Genomic DNA, 22,155 nt, shown 5'->3' on the forward strand with positions numbered 1-22,155 from the left:
ATATGTGCTATTTCATAGATTTGATGTCTTCACTATTATTCTACAATGTAGAAAATAGTAAAAATAAAGAAAAACCCTTGAATGAGTAGGTGTGTCCAAACTTTTGACTGGTACTGTATATTTGGTTGGACCTTTGACCAATAAAGTGAGAGAACAAGGGAGAGTTTGATAGATAGGAAAACCGAGAGATTTGTTTTTATCTAACCAAGAAATGTGTTGCTTTCCAACATAACACTTGAATCAATGGTTATAGTTTGCTCTTTAAACATTACATTGCAAATATTTTATTTTTGTTTCCATTAGAAAATGTGCACACGCGCGCACACACACAGGAGGTTCGTGGGTTGGTCCAGATTGTGGTGAATGAAAGGAAAAAGAGCAGCTAGCCTCGCTCACAGCGGTCGTCAACATTTCCACATTTGGTTTCCACTGCTGACTGTGACAGGGTTGATGGGTTAGAGTGACAACAGGGGCCAACCAAGAGGCCCGGGCCCCTAGCGGGAGGCAGCCTTGGTGGGGGAGAAAGAGAGGAGGGAGCAGGGGGTGGCCTGGAGGTCAGGGAGTAGTGGACACACACAGCTTTTTCTGGCGAGACCAACAGACTGAGAGAAAGACAGAGATTGGGCGACAAACCTGTTGGATGAGCTGGAGGGAAGGGGTGGTTTCTTTAGGGGAATGGAGACTAAAGGGGATAGGAGAAGGATTTCCAGAGGTGTGCAGGCTTCCTTCGCAGCCAGATGGGAAGGTCTGGGCTGGGGGACAGTGTGGGGGCTGGGGGGGGGAATGGGCTGGAGGACAGTATGGGGGCTGGGGGGGATTGGTCTGGGCTGGGGGACAGTGTGGGTGCTGGGGGGGGAATGGTCTGGGCTGGGGGACAGTGTGGGGGCTGGGGGGGGGGATAGTCTGGGCTGGGGGACAGTGTGGGGGCTGGGGGGGGGGGATGGTGGGGGCTGCGGCAGGCAGCCAGGAGCCCTGTACCTGCAGATCCAATCATCCCCCGCTAAGCCACGCAGCTGACTCTTAAAAGACCTGAGCAACCGGGGCCGTGGTATCCCCGCAGCCCTCCCTCCTTAGTGCGTTAGGAGTAAGCTACTGTCTCTACAGACTGTCTCTGCGGACTAAGAGAACGCTGCACAAATCACCTGGCTAATTCGAAAAACTAATTTTCTGTTTAATGTTTCAGTTGTTGAGGCCTTTACTGGCCAGCTTTGTTTTCAATAGTTGCAATATTATATTTTTTGTGGAAGAAGCTAGATGTGGTCTTAAAAAAATCCTCAAACATTCACAGTCCCATTTTAGTTATCTCTCCAGTGTAATAATATAATACGGGTTTGAGTGAACAGCTGTATGCATGATTAGTGAGGTGTAGGAAATACAGTAATCTAGCTAGAGAGAGAGATGAGAAGGTTGTGGTTCCTTCCTTATCACGTCACTGTTTGTAGTGCTATAATATCCTCCTCGCCTGATTGGTGTTTGTTTTGACCAGTACTAGTGTTCCACACAGATCATCGTCAAACCCTCGGCAATAAATCTAGAAGAAACAGCATATTTATCGCCCTAAAGGCCAGACTTATAGAAATGTAAGTACATTATTTTTCATTGGGTATTGCAAAATAATAATACAATAAAGGAAACGTACATGTTTGAAATAAACTTAATTAATTCATAGGCATATTTATTTAGTCATATGAATTTTAAAACATTCTTACAAATACTGTACAGCACATCCAATAGCATCAAGCCCCTGCATGTTGTCCTGTCTTCTTCAGGAGAAAGGCAGTTGTCCATGGGGGTAGAAACTCACTGACCAGTAAAACTCAGTAAAACTTCAAGTGAAAGCTGTGTTATATATTTGGCTTGTGGAACAGTCTGGTTACTTTCCAGCAAGTAACCAGATAGTCAACCATTAGTTCCAGTTTTGCCTGCCCTTGTCCTTTAAAGTCCCTCCTTACCACACTCCTTCTAGTTACACTGTGGCTCATCTCAGGAGTCCGTCTCGTGCGGAGGCTGTTGTGGTTCTAAAGTTACAGCATTGTCAGTCTACGTAAGCAGACGTTCTCTGGTAAAGAAAAAAAAAGACCGATTTTTGGTGTTCTCTTTTCGAGTCTTTGTGAGGTCATGAGAAGTGTAGAATGTTTTTTTAGAGGAAAAATGATTCTTGATACCCCCCTTTGAGCCAGGGCATGCTTCCACCGTCCATGAAGTCCCACCGTCTCTTTCAATCAAAACATGATTACCTATTCAGAAACTAAATTTAGCAGTTCTGAATTGTTTTTTTCTGGGTTTTTTGGAATATAATTAAATACTGATTTATATTTATGTACACCTTAAGCATGTCAAGTTTTTGGTCCACAGTTCTGGTCCATATTCTGTCGTCCTCCAGATATTAACTTCTTAGAGCAGTTTTTTGCCTGTCTTTGCTCTGAAAGAAAGAAGAAAAACAGGTAATTTCTAGTAGGCTATTTATAGTCGACAATGCAAAACACTTTGATGTGAAAAAATACATTTCCAGGATGGATTCTAACTCATCCTATCAATTTTACAATACACTTATTGATGATGTAAGTAGAGAAAATAAATTGTTAAATTTATTTGTAAAAAGTATTGTCTGACATTTTCCCTTTGAGTGAGTGCATTGCACGCTACTGTCAGTCTGGCCTAGTTCTGGTCTAACCCCCTCTGAGTGGGTTGATAATGCCCACTGGTCCCGGCTGCTGTGGAGGCTGGCTGTAGGGCTGTGTGGACTGGGGAGGGATGTGTGGAGGCTGGCTGTAGGGCTGTGTGGACTGGGGAGGGCTGTGTGGACTGGGGAGGGCTGTGTGGACTGGGGAGGGATGTGTGGAGGCTGGCTATAGGGCTGTGTGGACTGGGGAGGGATGTGTGGAGGCTGGCTGTAGGGCTGTGTGGACTGGGGAGGGCTGTGTGGACTGGGGAGGGATGTGTGGAGGCTGGCTGTAGGGCTGTGTGGACTGGGGAGGGCTGTGTGGACTGGGGAGGGCTGTGTGGACTGGGGAGGGATGTGTGGAGGCTGGCTATAGGGCTGTGTGGACTGGGGAGGGATGTGTGGAGGCTGCCTGTAGGGCTGTGTGGACTGGGGAGGGATGTGTGGACTGGGGAGGGCTGTGTGGACTGGGGAGGGATGTGTGGAGGCTGGCTATAGGGCTGTGTGGACTGGGGAGGGATGTGTGGAGGCTGGCTGTAGGGCTGTGTGGACTGGGGAGGGATGTGTGGAGGCTGGCTGTAGGGCTGTGTGGACTGGGGAGGGATGTGTGGAGGCTGGCTGTAGGGCTGTGTGGACTGGGGAGGGATGTGTGGAGGCTGCCTGTAGGGCTGTGTGGACTGGGGATGGATGTGTGGAGGCTGCCTGTAGGGCTGTGTGGACTGGGGATGGATGTGTGGAGGCTGGCTGTAGGGCTGTGTGGACTGGGGAGGGATGTGTGGAGGCTGCCTGTAGGGCTGTGTGGACTGGGGAGGGATGTGTGGAGGCTGCCTGTAGGGCTGTGTGGACTGGGGAGGGATGTGTGGAGGCTGGCTGTAGGGCTGTGTGGACTGGGGAGGGATGTGTGGAGGCTGCCTGTAGGGCTGTGTGGACTGGGGAGGGATGTGTGGAGGCTGGCTGTAGGGCTGTGTGGACTGGGGAGGGATGTGTGGAGGCTGCCTGTAGGGCTGTGTGGACTGGGGAGGGATGTGTGGAGGCTGCCTGTAGGGCTGTGTGGACTGGGGAGGGATGTGTGGAGGCTGCCTGTAGGGCTGTGTGGACTGGGGGAGGGATGTGTGGAGGCTGCCTGTAGGGCTGTGTGGACTGGGGAGGGATGTGTGGAGGCTGCCTGTAGGGCTGTGTGGACTGGGGAGGGATGTGTGGAGGCTGCCTGTAGGGCTGTGTGGACTGGGGAGGGCTGTGTGGACTGGGGAGGGCTGTGTGGACTGGGGAGGGATGTGTGGAGGCTGCCTGTAGGGCTGTGTGGACTGGGGATGGTTTGATATCTGCTGGTCTTGGGCTATAGCATTGCCATGTGGTGGTATGATGTCTGGGGCTGTGGCATGGCCATGGGGGAGGCTCATGTTTTCCTCCTCTCACCATGTTCTGAGTGGCAGCACTAGCATTAAAACACCTGGCTCACGGGAGACCATGGAATGCCACCGTTTCCACGGCTCCATCTGATGTAGGCGGGCCCGGACGCTCGCAGTCAAAACACTCAGATTGATGAGGTCAGGCATTTGAAAATGGACCAGGGGCTTTAATTTTTTTTTGTGCCACTTTTTAAAGTTGCAAATTCTTCAGCTCCAGGGATCACTTACACCCAACTAATAGGATTTTTGTTTAACATTTTGTTTTTCATATCCTGTATAACACATTGTAAAGATGTATAGGGTTAATTCTGCCACAGCAGCTGAAACGTGAGGCTTGGTTGATTTGAATTTTTTCTCTCTCTTTTGTTAAAGGCTTCCACCGTGTTTAATACAGTATGTAATGACATGGGAAGGTTTTGTTGTTTTCATGAACACAAGCAACACAACATATTACATTTCCACAGAAACCAATCTGTGTTTTTCTGTCTTCAATTGTCACCTCAGGCTTCATTCTTTAGGCAAATATTTGGTTTGGTCTCGGTCTTGATGGGTAACGTTGGCAGATTGGTTCAAGATTACAATGGAGGCACTTGTCAGCTGCTCTCGCTGCTGGCGTGCGTGTGTAGATTTTCAGACCTGTAACTCAAGCCCTAACAGACGATGGATCTGTTTGGGTTATTAAACGCAACCCCCTTCTGTTCATCCTAACTATTCTGAGCGTGGGTTCTTTACACCCTCTGTTTTGTCTGTGGACAAAAGTTGGACGTGATATTGTGTGTTATAGAACAACTTGTTGGACAGGTGTTTGTGGGTGTGTGTGACTGAGTGAGTGAAAGAGTAAAAAAATGTATCACATGGGATTATTTTACAGTTGGCCTGTAGATTAAAGATTAAATATTTAGTTTACACACCATTCAACTTCAAGTGTTTTTTTTGTTCTAGCTTGCTCCTCAGCCCACTGTTTAGTTCACACTGGCTAATTTCATATTTTAAACTGGGTGTTTATACCCCTGAATGCTGATTGGCTGACGGGTGTGACAAAACATTTTGTGTTTACTGCTCTAATTACATTGGTAACCAGTTTATAAAAGCAATAAGGCACCTCGGGGGTTTGTGCTATATGGCCAATATACCACGGCTAAGGGCTGTATCCAGGCACTCTGTATTGCGTTATGCATAAGAACAGCCCTTAGCCGTGATATATTCTGCATATACCACACACCCTCGGGCCTTATTGCTTAAATGTGCTTACACGTTCACACTGATAGGCTCCTGTTGCAGAGAAAATCGCTGCTCTAATAACTTCCATATGGCTGTAATGAAGGAACTAGAGATAATTACAGTACATAGGAGCCACGGGCTCCTAGACTAGCACACCGCTTTGGGATTGGGCTCTGAGGCTGACTGACTATACTCAATTAGTAATCCGTTGGGTTACCCCAAGCCCCAGTACACAGAGAGAGAGAGCTCGCCAAGTCCTTTCCCCTGCACTCCTAGAAACCGTTCCTGCGCACGTACCGTCCATTTGACTAGGGTTTGTCTGCCCCTGTGTGTCCCGTTACGCAATCCCCTTGCCGTCCTTCATAACCCCTGTCTTCACCTGCTACAGCTATTAGGGAGAAGGAATGCTCCTTTTTCTAACGGACTGTGCTTTGCAGCCCCCAACGAAAGGGGAGGGGGGGGGGAACAGAGCCTCAATTTTGGTACATTTCTGTCTGTCTTATGTCTACTTATTGGGGCTGTAGTTGAAATGTACTTTTACACAATTAATTAGCTGTCAATAGCAATGGAAGATGTAAAATGTTTCATGATGGTCTGAATCGTAATGGTGTGTGTGTGTGTGTGTGTGTGTGTGTGTGTGTGTATTTAAGCATAAGATATCTAGCTCCACTATGTTACATAGAAAATGATATATTCCACTCAGTCCAAGCAAGTCAAAACTGTGCCAGATGGATAACATTTTGGACTGGAAAACATTGTATCTGATAAGATCACAAACTCACTAACACACACATCTGTAAGCAACTAATTGCTAACTCTGTGTGTGTGTGTGTATTCACACACATTTGCCTTTGACTTCAGTGGCAGGAAAAAGCTTAGAGAATTCGGTGTGAAATTGACTGTCTCTCTCTGTTGATATAAAATGTTTGATATGACTACTGATCCGATGAGTAGATTATAAAGGGCACACTGGGAGCATGTTGATTGGTTGAGTCCAAAACACTAACTGGTGATATCAGAACAGTATGCTAATTTATCAGTGAAGCATTTTAGCATCTTCCTTACACTTCCAAATGCTTGTGAATGATCTAGATCAGACAACAACTGTTTCACCATCCTGTCCTCAATTGGTTCTGTGTCAGAATTGGGAAACTGTTTTGGCAACAAATCATTCCGTCCATTTTGACATTCCTCAATGGGCTTCCTCTTTTGTTTTATTTTCCTATTACTTTAGAAACGATAAAGAAATGAGTCTTGGCCGAGCGATGTGTTTCACGGAGTAATGAGCGCTAAGTACGGTTAAAGAGAGCAGTGCGGTTTGGAGCGGGTCGCTTCGACTCTTAAAGCATCGACTTCAAAGCTGAGGCCCAATCTGTTTCGAATATCGGCCCGGCTCAGCCCTCCTATAGACAGGCCTTTAATTCGGAAAACTCTTAAACAGCCATTATCTCATTTGCTGAAATCAATGAAATGGAGGAACATAATTGCTTCCAGTCAAGGCGAATGTTGTCCATTAGTGTTTTTATTATATTGTTAATAATTGTGTGACCCTTGCATCTCTGTTGCCTCCATTGTCTTTTAAAGACCCTTTGTAGCAGTGAATAAACTGGGTGGAGTCCGCAAGGCATTACATGACTAATTGGCTTTAACTTGAATTAGTTTTGATGGATTGATGTATTATTCGTTCCTTGGCGATGCGATAACAAGGTTGATCCAGATATGGTTCGTGGTGGGGTGGGCTTGTGCTATTACACTTGCAAGTAGGGCCATAGTTTTTCCTCTTAGATTTGTCCAGAGGTCAGGAGTTGTGACTTTCCACTCCAAGGAGCGTCTGTTGTTTTTGTCATAAAAAAATGATAATTTCCAGTACATTTCAATATATGAATCATGGTACAGTGAAGACTAATAATTATACTGTACGGCGCTGTGGAACGTGCTAATGAAGATCTCTAGTGAGCTGGTGGTGTTGTCCAGAATTACAAGTCATTGTCATCGGCTTCATTACTCATTTAGGATGCCAGAGGTGTGTGTGTGTGGTTAAGTGTAATTAATTGGAGATTTAAGAAGAGCCTTACGTCAACACAGGATGTTTGTGTAAATTGCTCAGGATGGCTCACTGGCAGATTGGGGAATACAGCAGATGTTCCCAGAATGCTTTGGACCGGCGATCTACCTCTTGGTAAGCGCTTAACCATAATCTTATGTTGTGACTTTGCTCCACAAGGAGCTAAAAGGAATGTCAAGTAAGTCAAGTGTGTTCTTTTTTAAGTTTAGGCTATTTGTCATTTTAGAGGCCTAACAAATCACTCAAACCACATTCAGTTCTAAATACGTTGTTGACTCCAGGCTTTTTTCTTTCCTCTGTGCTTTTTTCAATTATATGGATTTTGGACAGGCTTCAAGTTTTCTGAGGGTAGAATACATATTGTGGTGGTTATATACCTAACCCAAAATGTTCTAGTGTCATGGTTGACTCTAATTGTTTTGGGCGTATGGTGTATTTCTTGTTTGAAAGCTGCTTTGCTCTTGTGAGTTGAAATTACTGTTTCCGCCTCTGTTTTTGGTTTTGGTTATTGTGTTTCCCATGCCGTGATTTAGGGTTTTATTTTTAATTCGGCCTGGTGTTGGCTTTATGAGCCAGAGTCTGCCCAGGCATATACTGAGGAGAGAGAGAGAGAGAGAGAGAGAGAGAGAGAGATGATGTGTTCGTATTCACTGTGACAGTTCCTTGTTAATTTTCCGTTGGCCTCGGTTCAGTCGGTCTCTCACTACTCAGACCAAAGAGACAATGGGAAGTGCTACTAAATGCCGGCACCAAATTGAGATGTCTGGGAGAATTGTCTCTGAGAGTTGGGGATTAGGGTCTTATTGTTAGGAGGTTTAGTTGAAGCTTGACTACTGAGCCTCCTCATCTCACTGTCTGAGTATTGAGGGGATGTTATCTTGCCCTCTGGTACAGCAGAGACCCATATCATACTCTTTAAATTCACATTTTGGAAAGGTTTATTTTTCATGGATGGAATTTTCTAAAGGTTGCTCGTCTTCGAGTAAGTTTGAAAGCTTTTTTTAGTCTGAATTTTCTTTAAAGAATCATATAGGAACCATGATGCGTCCTAAGTAAAACTCCCACTTGCTGGATATTACTGCCCTGAAGAGGTCAGAGTTGTGTGATGTTTGGTTGTCCTAGTTGTGACACGATGGCAAATGCATGGTGAGGACAGATGGGATATCTACAGCCAAACTCAACTCACCATTTTCCTCTGGTTGCTGAGGCAGAAGGTGCAGATCTGTTTGGGCTGTGAGTTCTCTGCGTCGGGCCCCGGCGAACCATGGTGATTTAAGTAGTGAGCAGAAGAGGGCTGCCCGTGGCAGGGCTGCCCGTCCCCACACATTTCCCCGACCAGCAGCACGTTGCCCAGGTGGGAGATGTAGCTGGACGCCAGCCTCAGCGTCTCGATCTTGGACAGCTTCCTGTCGGCCGGCTCGGTGGGGATAAGGGTCCTCAGGGCGGTGAAGGCCGTGTTCACGCTGTTGGTGCGGTCCCGCTCCCGAGCGTTAGCTGCGTTGCGCTGCCGTGGCAGCCCGCTCGACGGAGAGATGGATCCGTCCGAGACCTGCAAGTGTGACATCTGGGGCGGGAGCTGACCCCCTCCCAGACGGCCCGCTCCGACGCTTCCCGGCTTCCTTTTGCGGCCCCCGACCTTGATGTCATAACCTCTGGCGTCCAGCCGGAAGGAGCGGTCGTCGGAGCCCGAGCTCTCGTTGCCGTTCTCCTCGTCCTCGGACAGCATGGAGATGTCGGAGTACAGGTACCGGCTGGGCGCTGGCCGCACCATGGCGAAGGACATCGTCAGCGTCACCGTGCTCTGCTGTTCAACCAATTAGCTAGCTCTGCTCTGGGCTTCGTTTGCTACTGTGACACCTGGACTTCCCACTGCTGCATGGATAGTTTAAATGATAACACAGGAAAAAAGTACAAAGTTTTACCTCAGTGTCCCTTTCTAAGTCCTTAGCCGCCGATGCACTACAGTCCAGTATCACAGGCAACTCTGTCATTAAAGTCCCATGTGGAGTTTTGACTTTCTTTTACTTTGGTGGGAAACCAGAAACCCAAATGGGTGAATTGCAGGTTCCACTGTGTGTTTCTCAGGTCCTCTCAGGATGTGGTTGGTCTCCTTTCTTTCTTTCTTTCTTTCTTTCTTTCTTTCTCTCTCTTTCTCTCTCCTCTCAGATCGTCAGTCTCCCTCAACTCAGTTCCACATCTGTCCCTCGTGCTTTCTCTCTCTCTTTACCCTCCCTCCCTCTCCCAGTGCTCAGATCCACGTGTGGTTTCTGTCTGAGCATTTCAGTATGGTTGGGCTTTATAGCCAGTGGGAGTGTCTGATGCTACCTCCCTCCTTCCCTCTTTCTCTACCTCCTTCACTCCATATGCAAATGTACCAGCTGGCTGTGGGAGCTTGGGGAGGGAGGGAGTCCAGCACAGTACAGGATCTGCTACTATACGCTTCTTTATTTAACCCATACAATACTTGATCTTCCATATTTAAAGGTGCAAAATGCACAAATCGCTCCGCCTAATTTCAGTTTGTGACAAAACAAGCATTGTAGAGAATTGTTGTACCACTGTGAAATATATTTTCAATAACCAAAATATTGTATTTTCAGCAGTTTGAAGCTGGTGTACAAAACCGAACGTAAAAGACGCAAAAACAAAATGGAAACATAGAAATAGCACATAGAACAGATTTACCACTTCTTAGAATTGATTTCAATGAGAATGACATACAGTGCCTCCAGAAAGTATTCACACCCCCTTGAGTTTTTCCACATTTTGTTGTGTTACAGCCTGAATTTTAAATTGATTAAATTGAAATGTTATGTCACTAGCCTACACACAATAAATATCTAATAATGTCAAAGTGGATTTTTATATTTTTAATTTTTTCTCTCACAAATTAATTAAAAATAAAAAGCTAAATTGTCTTGAGTAAATAAGTATTCAACCCCTTTGTTATGGCAAGCCTAAATAAGTTCAGGAGTAAAAATGTCCTTAACAAGTTGCATGGACTCACTATTTTTTAATTACTACCTCATCTCTGTACCCCACACATACAATTATGTGTAAGGTCCCTCAGTCGAGCAGTGAATTTCAAACACAGATTCAACCTGGGAGGTTTTCCAATGCCTCGCAAAGAAGGGCACCTATTTGTAGATGGGTAAAAAAAAACATTGAATATCCCTTTGAGCATGGTGAAGTTATTAATTACACTTTGGATGGTGTATCAATACACCCAGTCACTACAAAGATACAGGTGTCCTTCCTAACTCAATTGCTGGAGAGGAAGGAAACCGCTCAGGAATTTCACCATGAGGCCAATGGTGACTTTCAAACAGTTACAGAGTTTAATGGCTGTGATGGGAGTAAACCTGAGGATGGATCAACAACATTGTAGTTACTCCACAATACTAACAAACGACAGAGTGAAGAGAAGGAAGCCTGTACAGAATAAACATATTCCAAAACATGCATAATGTTTGCAATAAGGCACTAAAGTAAAACTGCTAAAAATGTGGCAAGGAAATTAACTTTATGTCCTGAATACAAAGCGTTATGTTTGGGGCAAATCCAACACAACACATCACAAAGTACCACTCTTCATACGGTGGTGGCTGCATCATGTTATGGGTCTGCTTGTCATCGGCAAGGACTAGGGATGGCAAGGATAAAAAGAAACGGAAAGAGCTAAGCACAGGCAAATTCCTAGAGGAAAACCTGGTTCAGTCTGCTTTCCAACAGACACTGGGAGACACAGTCACCTTTCAACGGGACAATAACCTAAAACACAAGGCCAAATATACACTGGAGTTGCTTACCAAGACGACATTGAGTGTTCCTGAGTGGCCTATTAACAGTTTTGACTTAAATCGCCTTGTAAATCTATGGCAAGACTTGAAAATGGCTGCCTAGCAATGGGCGGCAACAAACTTAACAGAGCTTGAAGAATTTAAAAAAATAATCATGTGCAAATATTGTACAATCCAGGTGTGGAAAGCTCTTAGAGACTTACCCCAAAATACTGTAATCGCTGCCAAAGGTGATTCTAACATGTATTGGCTCATGGTTGTGAATACTTATGTAAATGAGATATTTATGTATTTCATTTTCAATAAATTTGCTAAAATTTTCACTTTGTCAATATGGGGGTAGTAGTGTATAGATGGGTGAGAAATCAATTGAATCAATTTTGAATTCAGATTGTAACACAACAAAATGTGGAATAAGTCAAAGGATATGGATACTTTCTGAAATCACATTTCTATGTGAATTTGTACGGGTCGCCCAAAAAGTTACATATTGCAGCTTTAGCCATTCCAATACTGGATCTTCCTGATTGAACCCTTCCAATACTGTATCTTCTCGGGAAAAGCCCTGTTCAACAAATAAATAAATAAAAACAAATCTTCCTGAAACCAGTGTGTGAAAGAGAGAGTTGGGTTGTTTTTGTTGAAGACCGGCTACTCTGATCTTTTCTCTGTTAATGACAGATTGTGTGTGAGCTTGATGCGCGCACACACACACACACACACACACACGACACACACACATTCTGGGTGTCTCGTCAGAAGCCCATAAAAATCCTGCAAAGTTCAAGACGGATTAAATGTCAAAGTAGGAACCCCTTTTCTCATATTTTTTTCTTAACCCAAAAATGTGGGCCCCTAAATTACCCCCAATGCAGTCAAGCTGGGAGTTGAAACCTCTTAATTAGCCAGACAATATATCATCATTCAACTCCATCTCTTCCTCCATCAGTGTTTTCTCTCCCTATGACAGAGTGTGATTGTTTTGGGGTTTATTTAGGGAGTCAAGACCTGTCTACACGGCTCCTCTAGTTTAGGTCCAACACCCACAAGACTGATGCTGTTACTGTGTCTACATTGGTTCCACCGCTCTGGGGTGGGAGTGAGTTGTTTCTCATTTATGAGGTCCTCCGTTAACCCGGGCTGGATCCATTTAGTCATGCTGCTTGAAGCAGAAATAAACAATCTGGTCCAGAGGGACTATAAGTCAGGTAGCTAGTCTAGCACACCTGTTTGTCACTGAATCATCCCGTGGCAGAAAGAACCGTACTCAAGACTCATTGTTAGGTTTGAACAAATACAGTGCATTCGGAAAGTATTCAGACCCCTTGACTTTTTCAACATTTTGTTACTTTACAGCCTTATTCTAAAATTGATAAAAAAATATATATTCTCATCAATCTACACACAATACCCCGTACGGACAAAGCAAAAAAAGGTTTTTATAATTTTTTGCAAAACTGATATTACATTTATATATTACAAGTATTCAGACACTTTACTCAGTACTTTGTTGAAGCACCTTTGGCAGCGATTAAAGCCTCAAGGCTTCTTGGGTATGACGCTACAAGCTTGGTACACCTGTATTTGGGGAGTTTCTCCTATTCTTCTCTAGGTTGGATGGGGAGCGTCGCTGCACAGCTATTTTCAGGTCTCTCCAAAGATGTTGAAGTCCGGGCTCTGGCTGGGCCACTCAAGGACATTCAGAGACTTGTCCCGAAGCCACTCCTGCTTTGTCTTGGCTGTGTGCTTAGGGTCGTTGTCCTGTTGGAAGGTGAACCTTCGCCCCAGTCTGAGGTCCTGAGCGCTCTGGAGCAGGTTTTCATCAAGGATCTCTCTGTACTTTGCTCTGTTCATCTTTCCCTCGATCCTGACTAGTCTCCCAGTCCCTGCCGCTGAAAAACATCCCCACAGCGTGATGCTGCCACCACCATACTTCACTGTAGGGATGGTACCAGGTTTCCTCCAGACACGACGCTTGGCATTCAGGCTAAAGAGCTCAATCTTGGTTTCATCAGACCAGAGAATCTTGTTTCTCATGGTCTGAGATTCTTTAGATGCGTTTTAACAAACTCCAAGTGGGCTGTCATGTGCCTTTTTATTGAGGAGTGGCTTCCGTCTGGCCACTCTTCCATAAAGGGCTGATTGGTGGAGTGCTGCAGAGATGGTTCTTCCATCTTCACAGAGGATCTCTGGAGCTCTGTCAGAATGACCATCGGGTTCTTGGTCACCTCCCTGACCAAGGCCCTTCTCACCCCGATTGCTCAGTTTGGCCCAGCTCAAGGACGAGTCTTGGTGGTTCCAAACTTCTTCCATTTAAGAGTGATGGAGGCCACTGTGTTCTTGGGGACCTTCAATGCTGCAGGTTTTTGCTCTGACATGCACTGTCAACTGTGGGTCCTTTTTATATAGACAGGTGTGCCTTTCCAAATCATGTCGAATCAATTGAATTTACCACAGGTGGACTCGAATCAAGTTGTAGAAATGTCTCAAGGATGATCAATGGAAACAGTATGCACCTGAGCTCAATTTCGAGTCTCATAGCAAAGGGTCTGAATAGTTATGTAAATAAGGTATTTCTGTTTCAAATGTATTATACATTTGCAAAAAAAAATTAAAAACCTGTTTTTCGCTTTGTCATTATGGGGTATTGTGTGTAGATTGATGAGGAAAATGTATTTCATCAATTTTAGAATAAGGCTGTTACGTAACAAAATGTGGAAAAAGTCAAAGGGTCTGAATACTTTCCGAATGCACTGTATGTGACAAATGTCAGCCCTACTGTTTGTGTTATTGGACGTTGAAACATCGAGGACAGTCATGTTTCCTCATTGCTGAAAGCAATTTGAACTCCCGTAAACCAGTTCTTAATGTTCGCGATGCCCCAGAGATTTGTTTCTGTTGCCTGACACCAGATGGGCATTAAACAGATTGTTCTTCTAGCATGAAGATTCTCGATTACTCACAGCTCTGTACGTAACGTTTACATACAGACCGGGACAGATTGTAAGGGGTTGACAGGGTCATTCTCATAGGGTTACGAAATGTTTGTTACCAAACATTAACTTCGGATGTGCCCAATACTTTCTAACTCTTTCCCAGGGGTATCATCGAACTGTTTTCAATTGGGTCAGTTGAAAGAATATAAAATGAATTTCACTGGTCAAATTATCAAGGAAGTCCTTCAAGTGACAAACCAAACATTCTAGTCTTGTCTGAAAATTCTAACATTTGTGACCAGCCCCTCCCCTCTCTTTGTCCCTATAATTCCTATCCTTTATACAGGTCCGTCGGTTCAGGGCTGGACGGCTAGTCTGACTAGTCCTATTTAATGATGTGGTCTCTCTTCATCTGTCTTACCAATTCTTCACAAATTGATGGCTTTGATATTCAATTTAGTAATGGTGATTCAAAAAACCCTGAAACCCAAAGCCGTTCTGGTTTTGGGGATGCTGTAAATCCACATAAATGGCAAGTCTGGTTCCCCCTTGGTCTGAGCCGACCGAGTCTGTGCCGTCAGCCTCTTCCTAATGATGTGACTTTGAGTCTAACATGGCTGCTGGCCCAAAGAGGACAGGTCATTTCCAGGAAGAATGGCGGCATGGTGACGCTCCTTTGTCTATTTTCTCTGCTAATCCTCTGTATTAACATAGTTCTACCTGGGACCGTCCCTTACTGGCTTCTCCTACTGAACGTGCAATATAGCCTACCAGTATACAACTGTCCTTTTTAAATCTTATTTTTTGTAAATGTGTTTAGAGCTTTAGATAAGATGACACAAATAGCCTTGTTAATAGTTTCTCATTTTGTCAATGTCACTGCTAAGTGAACTTGTTTAACAATATATTATATTCATATCCACTCCTGAATTCTGTAGAGAGTCTATTGTAATGGATGGAAGGAAAGTCTTACATTTCTTTTTATTAAAAAGGGATGTTTGGGTTGTTTTATTTGCAGCAGTAAATCATTAGTGAGGTTATCAATAAGGTGGTAGTGAAATAACGTTTTCCTCATGTTGAAACATGTCCTCCGATTAGCCAATCTTGTTCCGAACATGTCCTCCGATTTAGCCTATCTTGTTCCAAATACACTTTTCCTATTTTTTTCTCTGTAAAAGCAATTGGAATAAAATCTCGAGTTGTCTGATTTCGTTTTTTATTTCCTTGTGAAACCAATTTTGAAATGGAATGGATTTAACAGCCGGCATTTTATAATGCTCTCCGCAGACTAAAAAGTATCAATTTGCCCTCATAGGCTGAAATACAGTATTAGTCTTATTCCATATAGATAAGTAGGCTATAAGTCAATGACAATTGAGGTATTTTTATTGCCTTATTTGTCCCTTCTCGTTCGTTGCAATCTATTTTATTGACAGAGATATTTCTTAACAGTGGGTCCCCAAACAAGCAAGGCCGTAAATCGTGAATGTTTTTCACTCCAAATTTTCAGCGCAAAATATTTATGATCATTTTTACAGTAAAGAGAAATGGGCACCATTTATTCAGAATGCTGAATGCATCTTTTAATCCTCTTGATGGATTCATAGTGCTTGGGATTGGCAATAGATGACCAATATCAGATCAAATGCATCTGGTCTGACTACAGTCGTCTGTAGCATATGATTCACTTCATGGTCCTCTGTAGCTCAATTGGTAGAGCATGGCGCTTGTAACGCCAGGGTAGTGGGTTCGATCCCCGGGACCACCCATACGTAAAAATGTATGCACACATGACTGCAAGTCGCTTTGGATAAAAGCGTCTGCTAAATGGCATATTATGAGTAACTAAGTTCAGAAGTTTCTCATTTGACTAATACAAACCATGATCTCTTTTTAGGGTTGAGCTAATGCTCCCCTCTTGCTGTTACAGACAGAGGGCCATTTCTCTGGCAGCAGTCAAGTAACAAGGGAAGGAATCGTCTCATAACGTGACTGCATTCATTGAGGCTCTGCAGCCCTACTTAGGTCCTCTTCTTCAGATGTTTTGTTACCTCATAAATGCTGACATGCAGAGTAACAAATGACAATGCTTGTTATCTCCCTGACACAGAGCGGCCCTCCTTAAAGGGGAAATACAGTCAGTCTGCCATCTGACAGTCATTAGCGCCATAACCTCTTCCACGGTGCGACATCTAATCCAGTCCCTCATCTGTGGAAAGCACTCTCAACCTCCTCCATTCCCCCCGCCACAGACCCCCCTCTTCCCTCCCTCCTCTAGCCAGAAACCAGCCCCCTCGCGTGGGTTTGTCTCAGGCCAGGGTCCTGTCAGGAGTCGGATACGACTCCCACTCTCCCCCGTGCCTGACCACAGCTGGCCCCCAAACGGCCCATCAGAGAGGAGGCTTAGGCTAGTCCAAGCTGCCCGGTGCGATGTGCTCTCTCTCGCTTTCTCTCTCCTCTATCTCTCTCCTCTATCTCTCTCCTCTATCTCTCTCGCTTTCTCTCTCCTCTATCTCTCTCCTCTATCTCTCTCCTCTATCTCTCTCCTCTATCTCTCTCGCTTTCTCTCTCCTCTATCTCTCTCCTCTATCTCTCTCCTCTATCTCTCTCCTCTATCTCTCTCGCTTTCTCTCTCCTCTTTCTCTCTCCTCTATCTCTCTCGCTTTCTCTCTCCTCTTTCTCTCTCCTCTATCTCTCTCCTCTATCTCTCTCCTCTATCTCTCTCCTCTATCTCTCTCGCTTTCTCTCTCCTCTATCTCTCTCCTCTATCTCTCTCCTCTATCTCTCTCGCTTTCTCTCTCCTCTATCTCTCTCCTCTATCTCTCTCCTCTATCTCTCTCCTCTATCTCTCTCCTCTATCTCTCTCGCTTTCTCTCTCCTCTATCTCTCTCCTCTCTCTCTCTCGCTTTCTCTCTCCTCTATCTCTCTCGCTTTCTCTCTCCTCTATCTCTCTCCTCTATCTCTCTATCTCTCTCCTCTATCTCTCTCCTCTATCTCTCTCCTCTATCTCTCTCCTCTATCTCTCTCCTCTATCTCTCTCCTCTATCTCTCTCCTCTATCTCTCTCCTCTATCTCTCTCCGCTTTCTCTCTCCTCTATCTCTCTCCTCTATCTCTCTCCTCTATCTCTCTCCTCTATCTCTCTCGCTTTCTCTCTCCTCTATCTCTCTCCTCTATCTCTCTCGCTTTCTCTCTCCTCTATCTCTCTCCTCTATCTCTCTCCTCTATCTCTCTCCTCTATCTCTCTCCTCTATCTCTCTCCTCTATCTCTCTCCTCTATCTCTCTCCTCTATCTCTCTCCTCTATCTCTCTCGCTTTCTCTCTCCTCTATCTCTCTCGTGTGGGCTGCTGGACCTGTGGGTGTCTCTGTCTGGTCTGGACGGGCCAGAGCTGAGGAAAGGGCCCTGGCTGTATCACGATCAGTCGACTGGCTCAGCCTCAGTACTGCTCCTAATGCAACCCAGACGACATAGCGGCGAGAGCAGCTGCACTTATAAAACCAAGTACAGAGTGGGACGGTGGAGAACCTGTTAGGGTCACAACAAACCATGACTTCAATTCATTTATTCAATGGGGACGAGGTAAGTTCAAACCCCTGGAAAAAAAAGAAAATGCTTAAAGAATGCAATTAGGTCGGACCTTTTGTTCTCGGGTTTGAAATTGTTCTTACTCCGGCTTTTCCGTCGTTAAAGTGTTCCTTTCTTACCCTTTTTCCTTATTTTATGGCGTGTTTTCTCTCGGGTACATTTACAATACATTAAGCATATAAACAGGCTGGAAATACAAAGGGAACCAGAGCAATACTGCTCAGTTCTGTTGGTCCAAGGGGTCTAATAATAATGAGAGAGCGAGAGATGGAGAAGAATTCGAGGGGACCACATTTGGACCTAATCGTCTGGATGTGTTCTGTCCAGTCACCCATGGAACACTCTACCCTGTTACACCTTTTGTCATTAACCTCTATCTTTAACCTTAGGCTGGCTTTGAGACAACTAAGGTTTTATGTTTCTAGATCTCAAATACATTTTATCATACAATAATATAATAATAATAATAATAATAATAATAATAATAATACATGGACTTTTATAGTGCCTTTCAAGGACCCAAATTCGCAATTCATTAATTTTCCTCTGCAAAAGATCTCAAGAGTAAATTGAAACTCTCAAAGCACAGCTAAATGGCTGTCATGGATTAGTCTTTGGAGATGAAGTATGGTGGAGGTATTCATATTTATTTTCAGTAATACCTGTAGCATCACTGTTCTTCTGTCCAAACTGCAACATTACAGCGCCTTCAGAAAGGATTCAGACCCCTTGACTTTTTCCACATTTTGTTACGTTACAGCCTTATTCTAAAATTGATTCAATAAATAAAATCCTCAGCAATCTACACACAATACCCCATAATGACAAAACGAAAACAGTTTTTTTGACTTTTTTGCAAATGTATTAAAAATTAAAAACATACCTTATTTACATAAGTATTCAGACCCTTTGCTATGAGACTCGAAGATCATCCTTGATGTTTCTACAACTTGATTAGAGTTCACCTGTGGTAAATTCAATTGATTGGACATGATTTGGAAAGGCACACACCTGTCTATATAAGGTCCCACAGTTGACCGTGCATGTCCAAGCAAAAACCAAGCCATGAGGTCGAAGGAATTGTACGTAGAGCTCCGAAACAGGATTGTGTCAAGGCACAGATCTGGGGAAGTGTACCAAAACATTTCTGCAGCGTTGAAGGTCCCCAAGAACACAGTGGCCTCATGCTTAAATGGAAGAAGTTTGGAACCACCAAGACTCTTCCTAGAGCTGACTGCCCGGCCAAACTGAGCAATCGGAAAGATGAACTGAGGAAAGTACAGAGAGATCCTTGATGAAAACCTGCTCCAGAGCGCTCAGGACCTCAGACTGGGGTGAAGGTTCACCTTCCAACAGGACAACGACCCTAAGCACCCAGCCAAGACAACGCAGGAGTGGCTTTGGGACAAGTCTCTGAATGTCCTTGAGTGGCCCAGCCAGAGCCCAGACTTGAACCTGATCGAACATTTCTGGAGAGACCTGAAAATAGCTGTGCAGCAACGCTCCCCATCCAACCTGACAGAGCTTGAGAGGATCTGCAGAGAAGAATGGGAGAAACTCTCCAAATACAGGTGTGCCAAGCTTGTAGCGTCATACCCAAGAAGAGTCGATGTTGTAATCACTGCCAAGGGTGCTTCAACAAAGTACTGAGTAAAGGGTCTGAATACTTATGTAAATGTGATATTTCCGTTTTCTATTTTTAATACATTCAAATAATTTCTAAAAACCTGTTTTTGCTTTGTCATTATGGGGTATTGTGTGTAGATTGAGGGAGGGGGGGGGGGAATCAATTTTATAATAAGGCTGTAACGTAACAAAATGTGGAAAAAATCAAGGGGTCTGAATACTTTCCAAAGGCACTGTATATCTCTTACCAGAAGGATCTTGCTTGCTGCAAGCACCAGACCCTTAAATGGACCTGAAGTAGTAGTTATGTGACAATCTTTTCCCCCAGAGTTTTCTATGCCTGTGTTGATTTTTACATATTATTCTATGCATGCTTCTTGGGTATTGGATGTTATTCCATGGTCATTTTCCGATCAGATGTTTCCAGCAGGCTGTTAGTGGGTGCTGCTCTAATGGGCTGCGTGCTGCTGCCACTCACGGAAACCACACACACACACACTCGCTCACACACAACACACACACTCTATAACACACATCGCACAGGGTCACTCCACACACATTATACACACAGCCACATCGTACAGGCACACACACACACACACAGTAACACACGTTTGCACGCATTCTTTCAGCAGGCGCATCATCCTGTTCTGGATGGGCTGAGTGGAAAGTGTAGGGGTGGTTAGATTCCTTTAGTGGAGTAAAGATTACTGGGATTATAAATGATCCCATTAGAGGGAAATGCAAACCTACATTTGTGGAGAGAGAGAGGAGGCTGAGGCAGGCTTCTGCTGCGTCTCCACATGGCACGTCACTCACATGCCTGTGCCCAGTGAGCATATCTAGCTATACGCTGAAGAATGGGCTTCAGAAAGCGCCCATCTAAAGGAGCTGGGCTCCAACTGCTACCCACTTAAGTGAACTTTTTAATGGAGCTTTTCCATTGCTTTTCAGTCCAAGACTAGGCTCAATCTGTGTCCAGGCGGAAAACCAACCATATCTCCAAGTAGGCGAGTAGCTAAACCAAGTAACCATGAATGTACATAATCTTCAGCTTCAATGCATGGCTGCTGTATGTGTGACGTCAATTGAACTGACCAAAGAGGACCTGCCCAAACCAACCAGCCTGGCAGTGCCCGTATAATTAGGCCCACTAAAGCAACTGAAAAAATACAAAAAAAACATGGATGCCGCAGACACAATTATAAATCATATCTGAAAACGTCAGGACTTTAAGATTTCTAACACTTTTTGCAGACTTTAAAGCTCTGCACTCTCATATTGCTTATACAGTATAATTTGCCCCAATAAATCATTAAAAGTAGTTGCACCCACAGATTCATTTCATTTAACTACATTTTTTTTTTGTGTGTGTGTGAACAAGATGGCCAACCGTTCCAAGCAAGCAGAGCAATTTTCGAAGTTCAAACCCCCTCACTAGTTATGCTCTAATGCGTCCAATCCCAACTCAGAAGTTGCTCATACAGGGCGTTCTTTATATTACAGACAATGTGACTGCGCAGCCTAGTCTACTGGCTGTTATTCCCAATAGGCAATAGAAGTGGAAACGTGTCATGGTCATGACGGCCTCAGATATCAGTTGTTAAGAAGTAGAAGCATAGTGATGACACAGCGCACAGGCAGATCAGGAGGCTAAAAACACGCAGAGACCGCATTCAAGGCCGTTCCGGTTTATTATGAATGCTTGGATAACATGGTCACTGGTACGGTTGAGGTGGAGACGGATGGTCGTGGTTCTCATCAGAAGGCCACAGGAGCGCGATCGGAAGACTAAAGATGAAGTAATGCGATGTCCCTGTAAAAAATATATATTTTTATGACATGCGTGATAAAATATAAAATAAAAGGGGACATTTGTGACAATTTTAAACTTTGGCTTTGAAGAAAGAAAATACTCCCGGTCTAATAAAGTTGCCTCAGTCATGGAAAATAAAATGAGGAGAAATGTGTGGCTGGTTTTCCATCAGTCCAGCGTAGTGCTGCAGAGCGTAGTGCTGCACCTGCAGAGCGTAGTGCAGCAGAGCGTCGTGCAGCAGAGTGTAGTGCTGCACCTGCAGAGTGTAGTGCTGCACCTGCAGAGTGTAGTGCTGCACCTGCAGAGTGTAGTGCTGCACCTGCAGAGCGTAGTGCTGCACCTGCAGAGCGTAGTGCTGCACCTGCAGAGCGTAGTGCAGCAGAGCGTCGTGCAGCAGAGTGTAGTGCTGCACCTGCAGAGTGTAGTGCTGCACCTGCAGAGCGTAGTGCTGCACCTGCAGAGCGTAGTGCAGCAGAGCGTAGTGCTGCGCCTGCAGAGCGTAGTGCAGCAGAGCGTCTTACAGCAGAGTGTAGTGCTGCACCTGCAGAGCGTAGTCCTGCAGAGCGAGGACTTTCAGCACAAGTGATCAGATCCGATAGATATGGGGTCATGTAACACTTTATTTTAAGGGTCCATAATAAACCATTTATAAGGCATTTTATAAATTGTGTTCACCATTTTAATTAATGATCATTCCCACATTTATGAACCATTTACTATTCATTAGTAAAGTGTTTTTGCAGTCCCCTAATCTAAAGTGAGTGCTGTTAATACTTTATTAATACTTTATAAATGTTTTCATTGACCAGTGTAATTTCTCACAAAAAGATCGCCTCACAGATTTTTACAGATTTAGGGCCTAATGTAGCATTCCCACAGTACTAGACTAGTTATTCATAATCTTCTAAATGATTGCTTTTGTGTTTTCTTTTGCAAACCAAGACTCATGTCTTAATAGGATAATGTGGATATGATTAACGCTGTTGACTTGCTTTTCTCTATGGATGTCTGTGTCTTCTACAGTAACTGTCTATC

At 44.4% G+C, this 22,155-nt stretch overlaps 2 protein-coding genes across 3 annotated transcripts in view; one reads left to right on the plus strand and one right to left on the minus strand.

Annotated features, from left to right (window-relative positions):
- Positions 1-22,155, plus strand: part of LOC121586764 (ribosome biogenesis protein bop1) — a 96,796-nt gene that overhangs the window by 27,248 nt on the left and 47,393 nt on the right. The gene's annotated exons all lie outside the window — the stretch shown is intronic.
- Positions 1,675-9,588, minus strand: LOC121586766 (basic helix-loop-helix transcription factor scleraxis-like). Its single transcript, XM_041903737.2, has 2 exons — positions 8,544-9,588; positions 1,675-2,422 (listed from the first exon to the last, which is right to left on the minus strand). The coding sequence occupies exons 1-2, from the start codon at positions 9,138-9,140 to the stop codon at positions 2,387-2,389; spliced, it is 633 nt and encodes a 210-aa protein (XP_041759671.2). The 5' UTR covers positions 9,141-9,588; the 3' UTR covers positions 1,675-2,386.

This window comes from Coregonus clupeaformis, chromosome 17 (assembly GCF_020615455.1).
Source record: "Coregonus clupeaformis isolate EN_2021a chromosome 17, ASM2061545v1, whole genome shotgun sequence".
In the NCBI taxonomy this organism is placed as follows: Eukaryota; Metazoa; Chordata; class Actinopteri; order Salmoniformes; family Salmonidae; genus Coregonus; species Coregonus clupeaformis.

Coding starts and splice junctions, on each gene's coding strand:
- LOC121586766 (XM_041903737.2), bottom strand. CDS start 9,140: ATGTCCTTCGCCATGGTGCGGCCAGCGCCCAGCCGGTACCTGTACTCC. Junction 2,423..8,543: donor TCAGCAACCAGAGGAAAATG/GTGAGTTGAGTT, acceptor TCTTTCTTTCAG/AGCAAAGACAGGCAAAAAAC.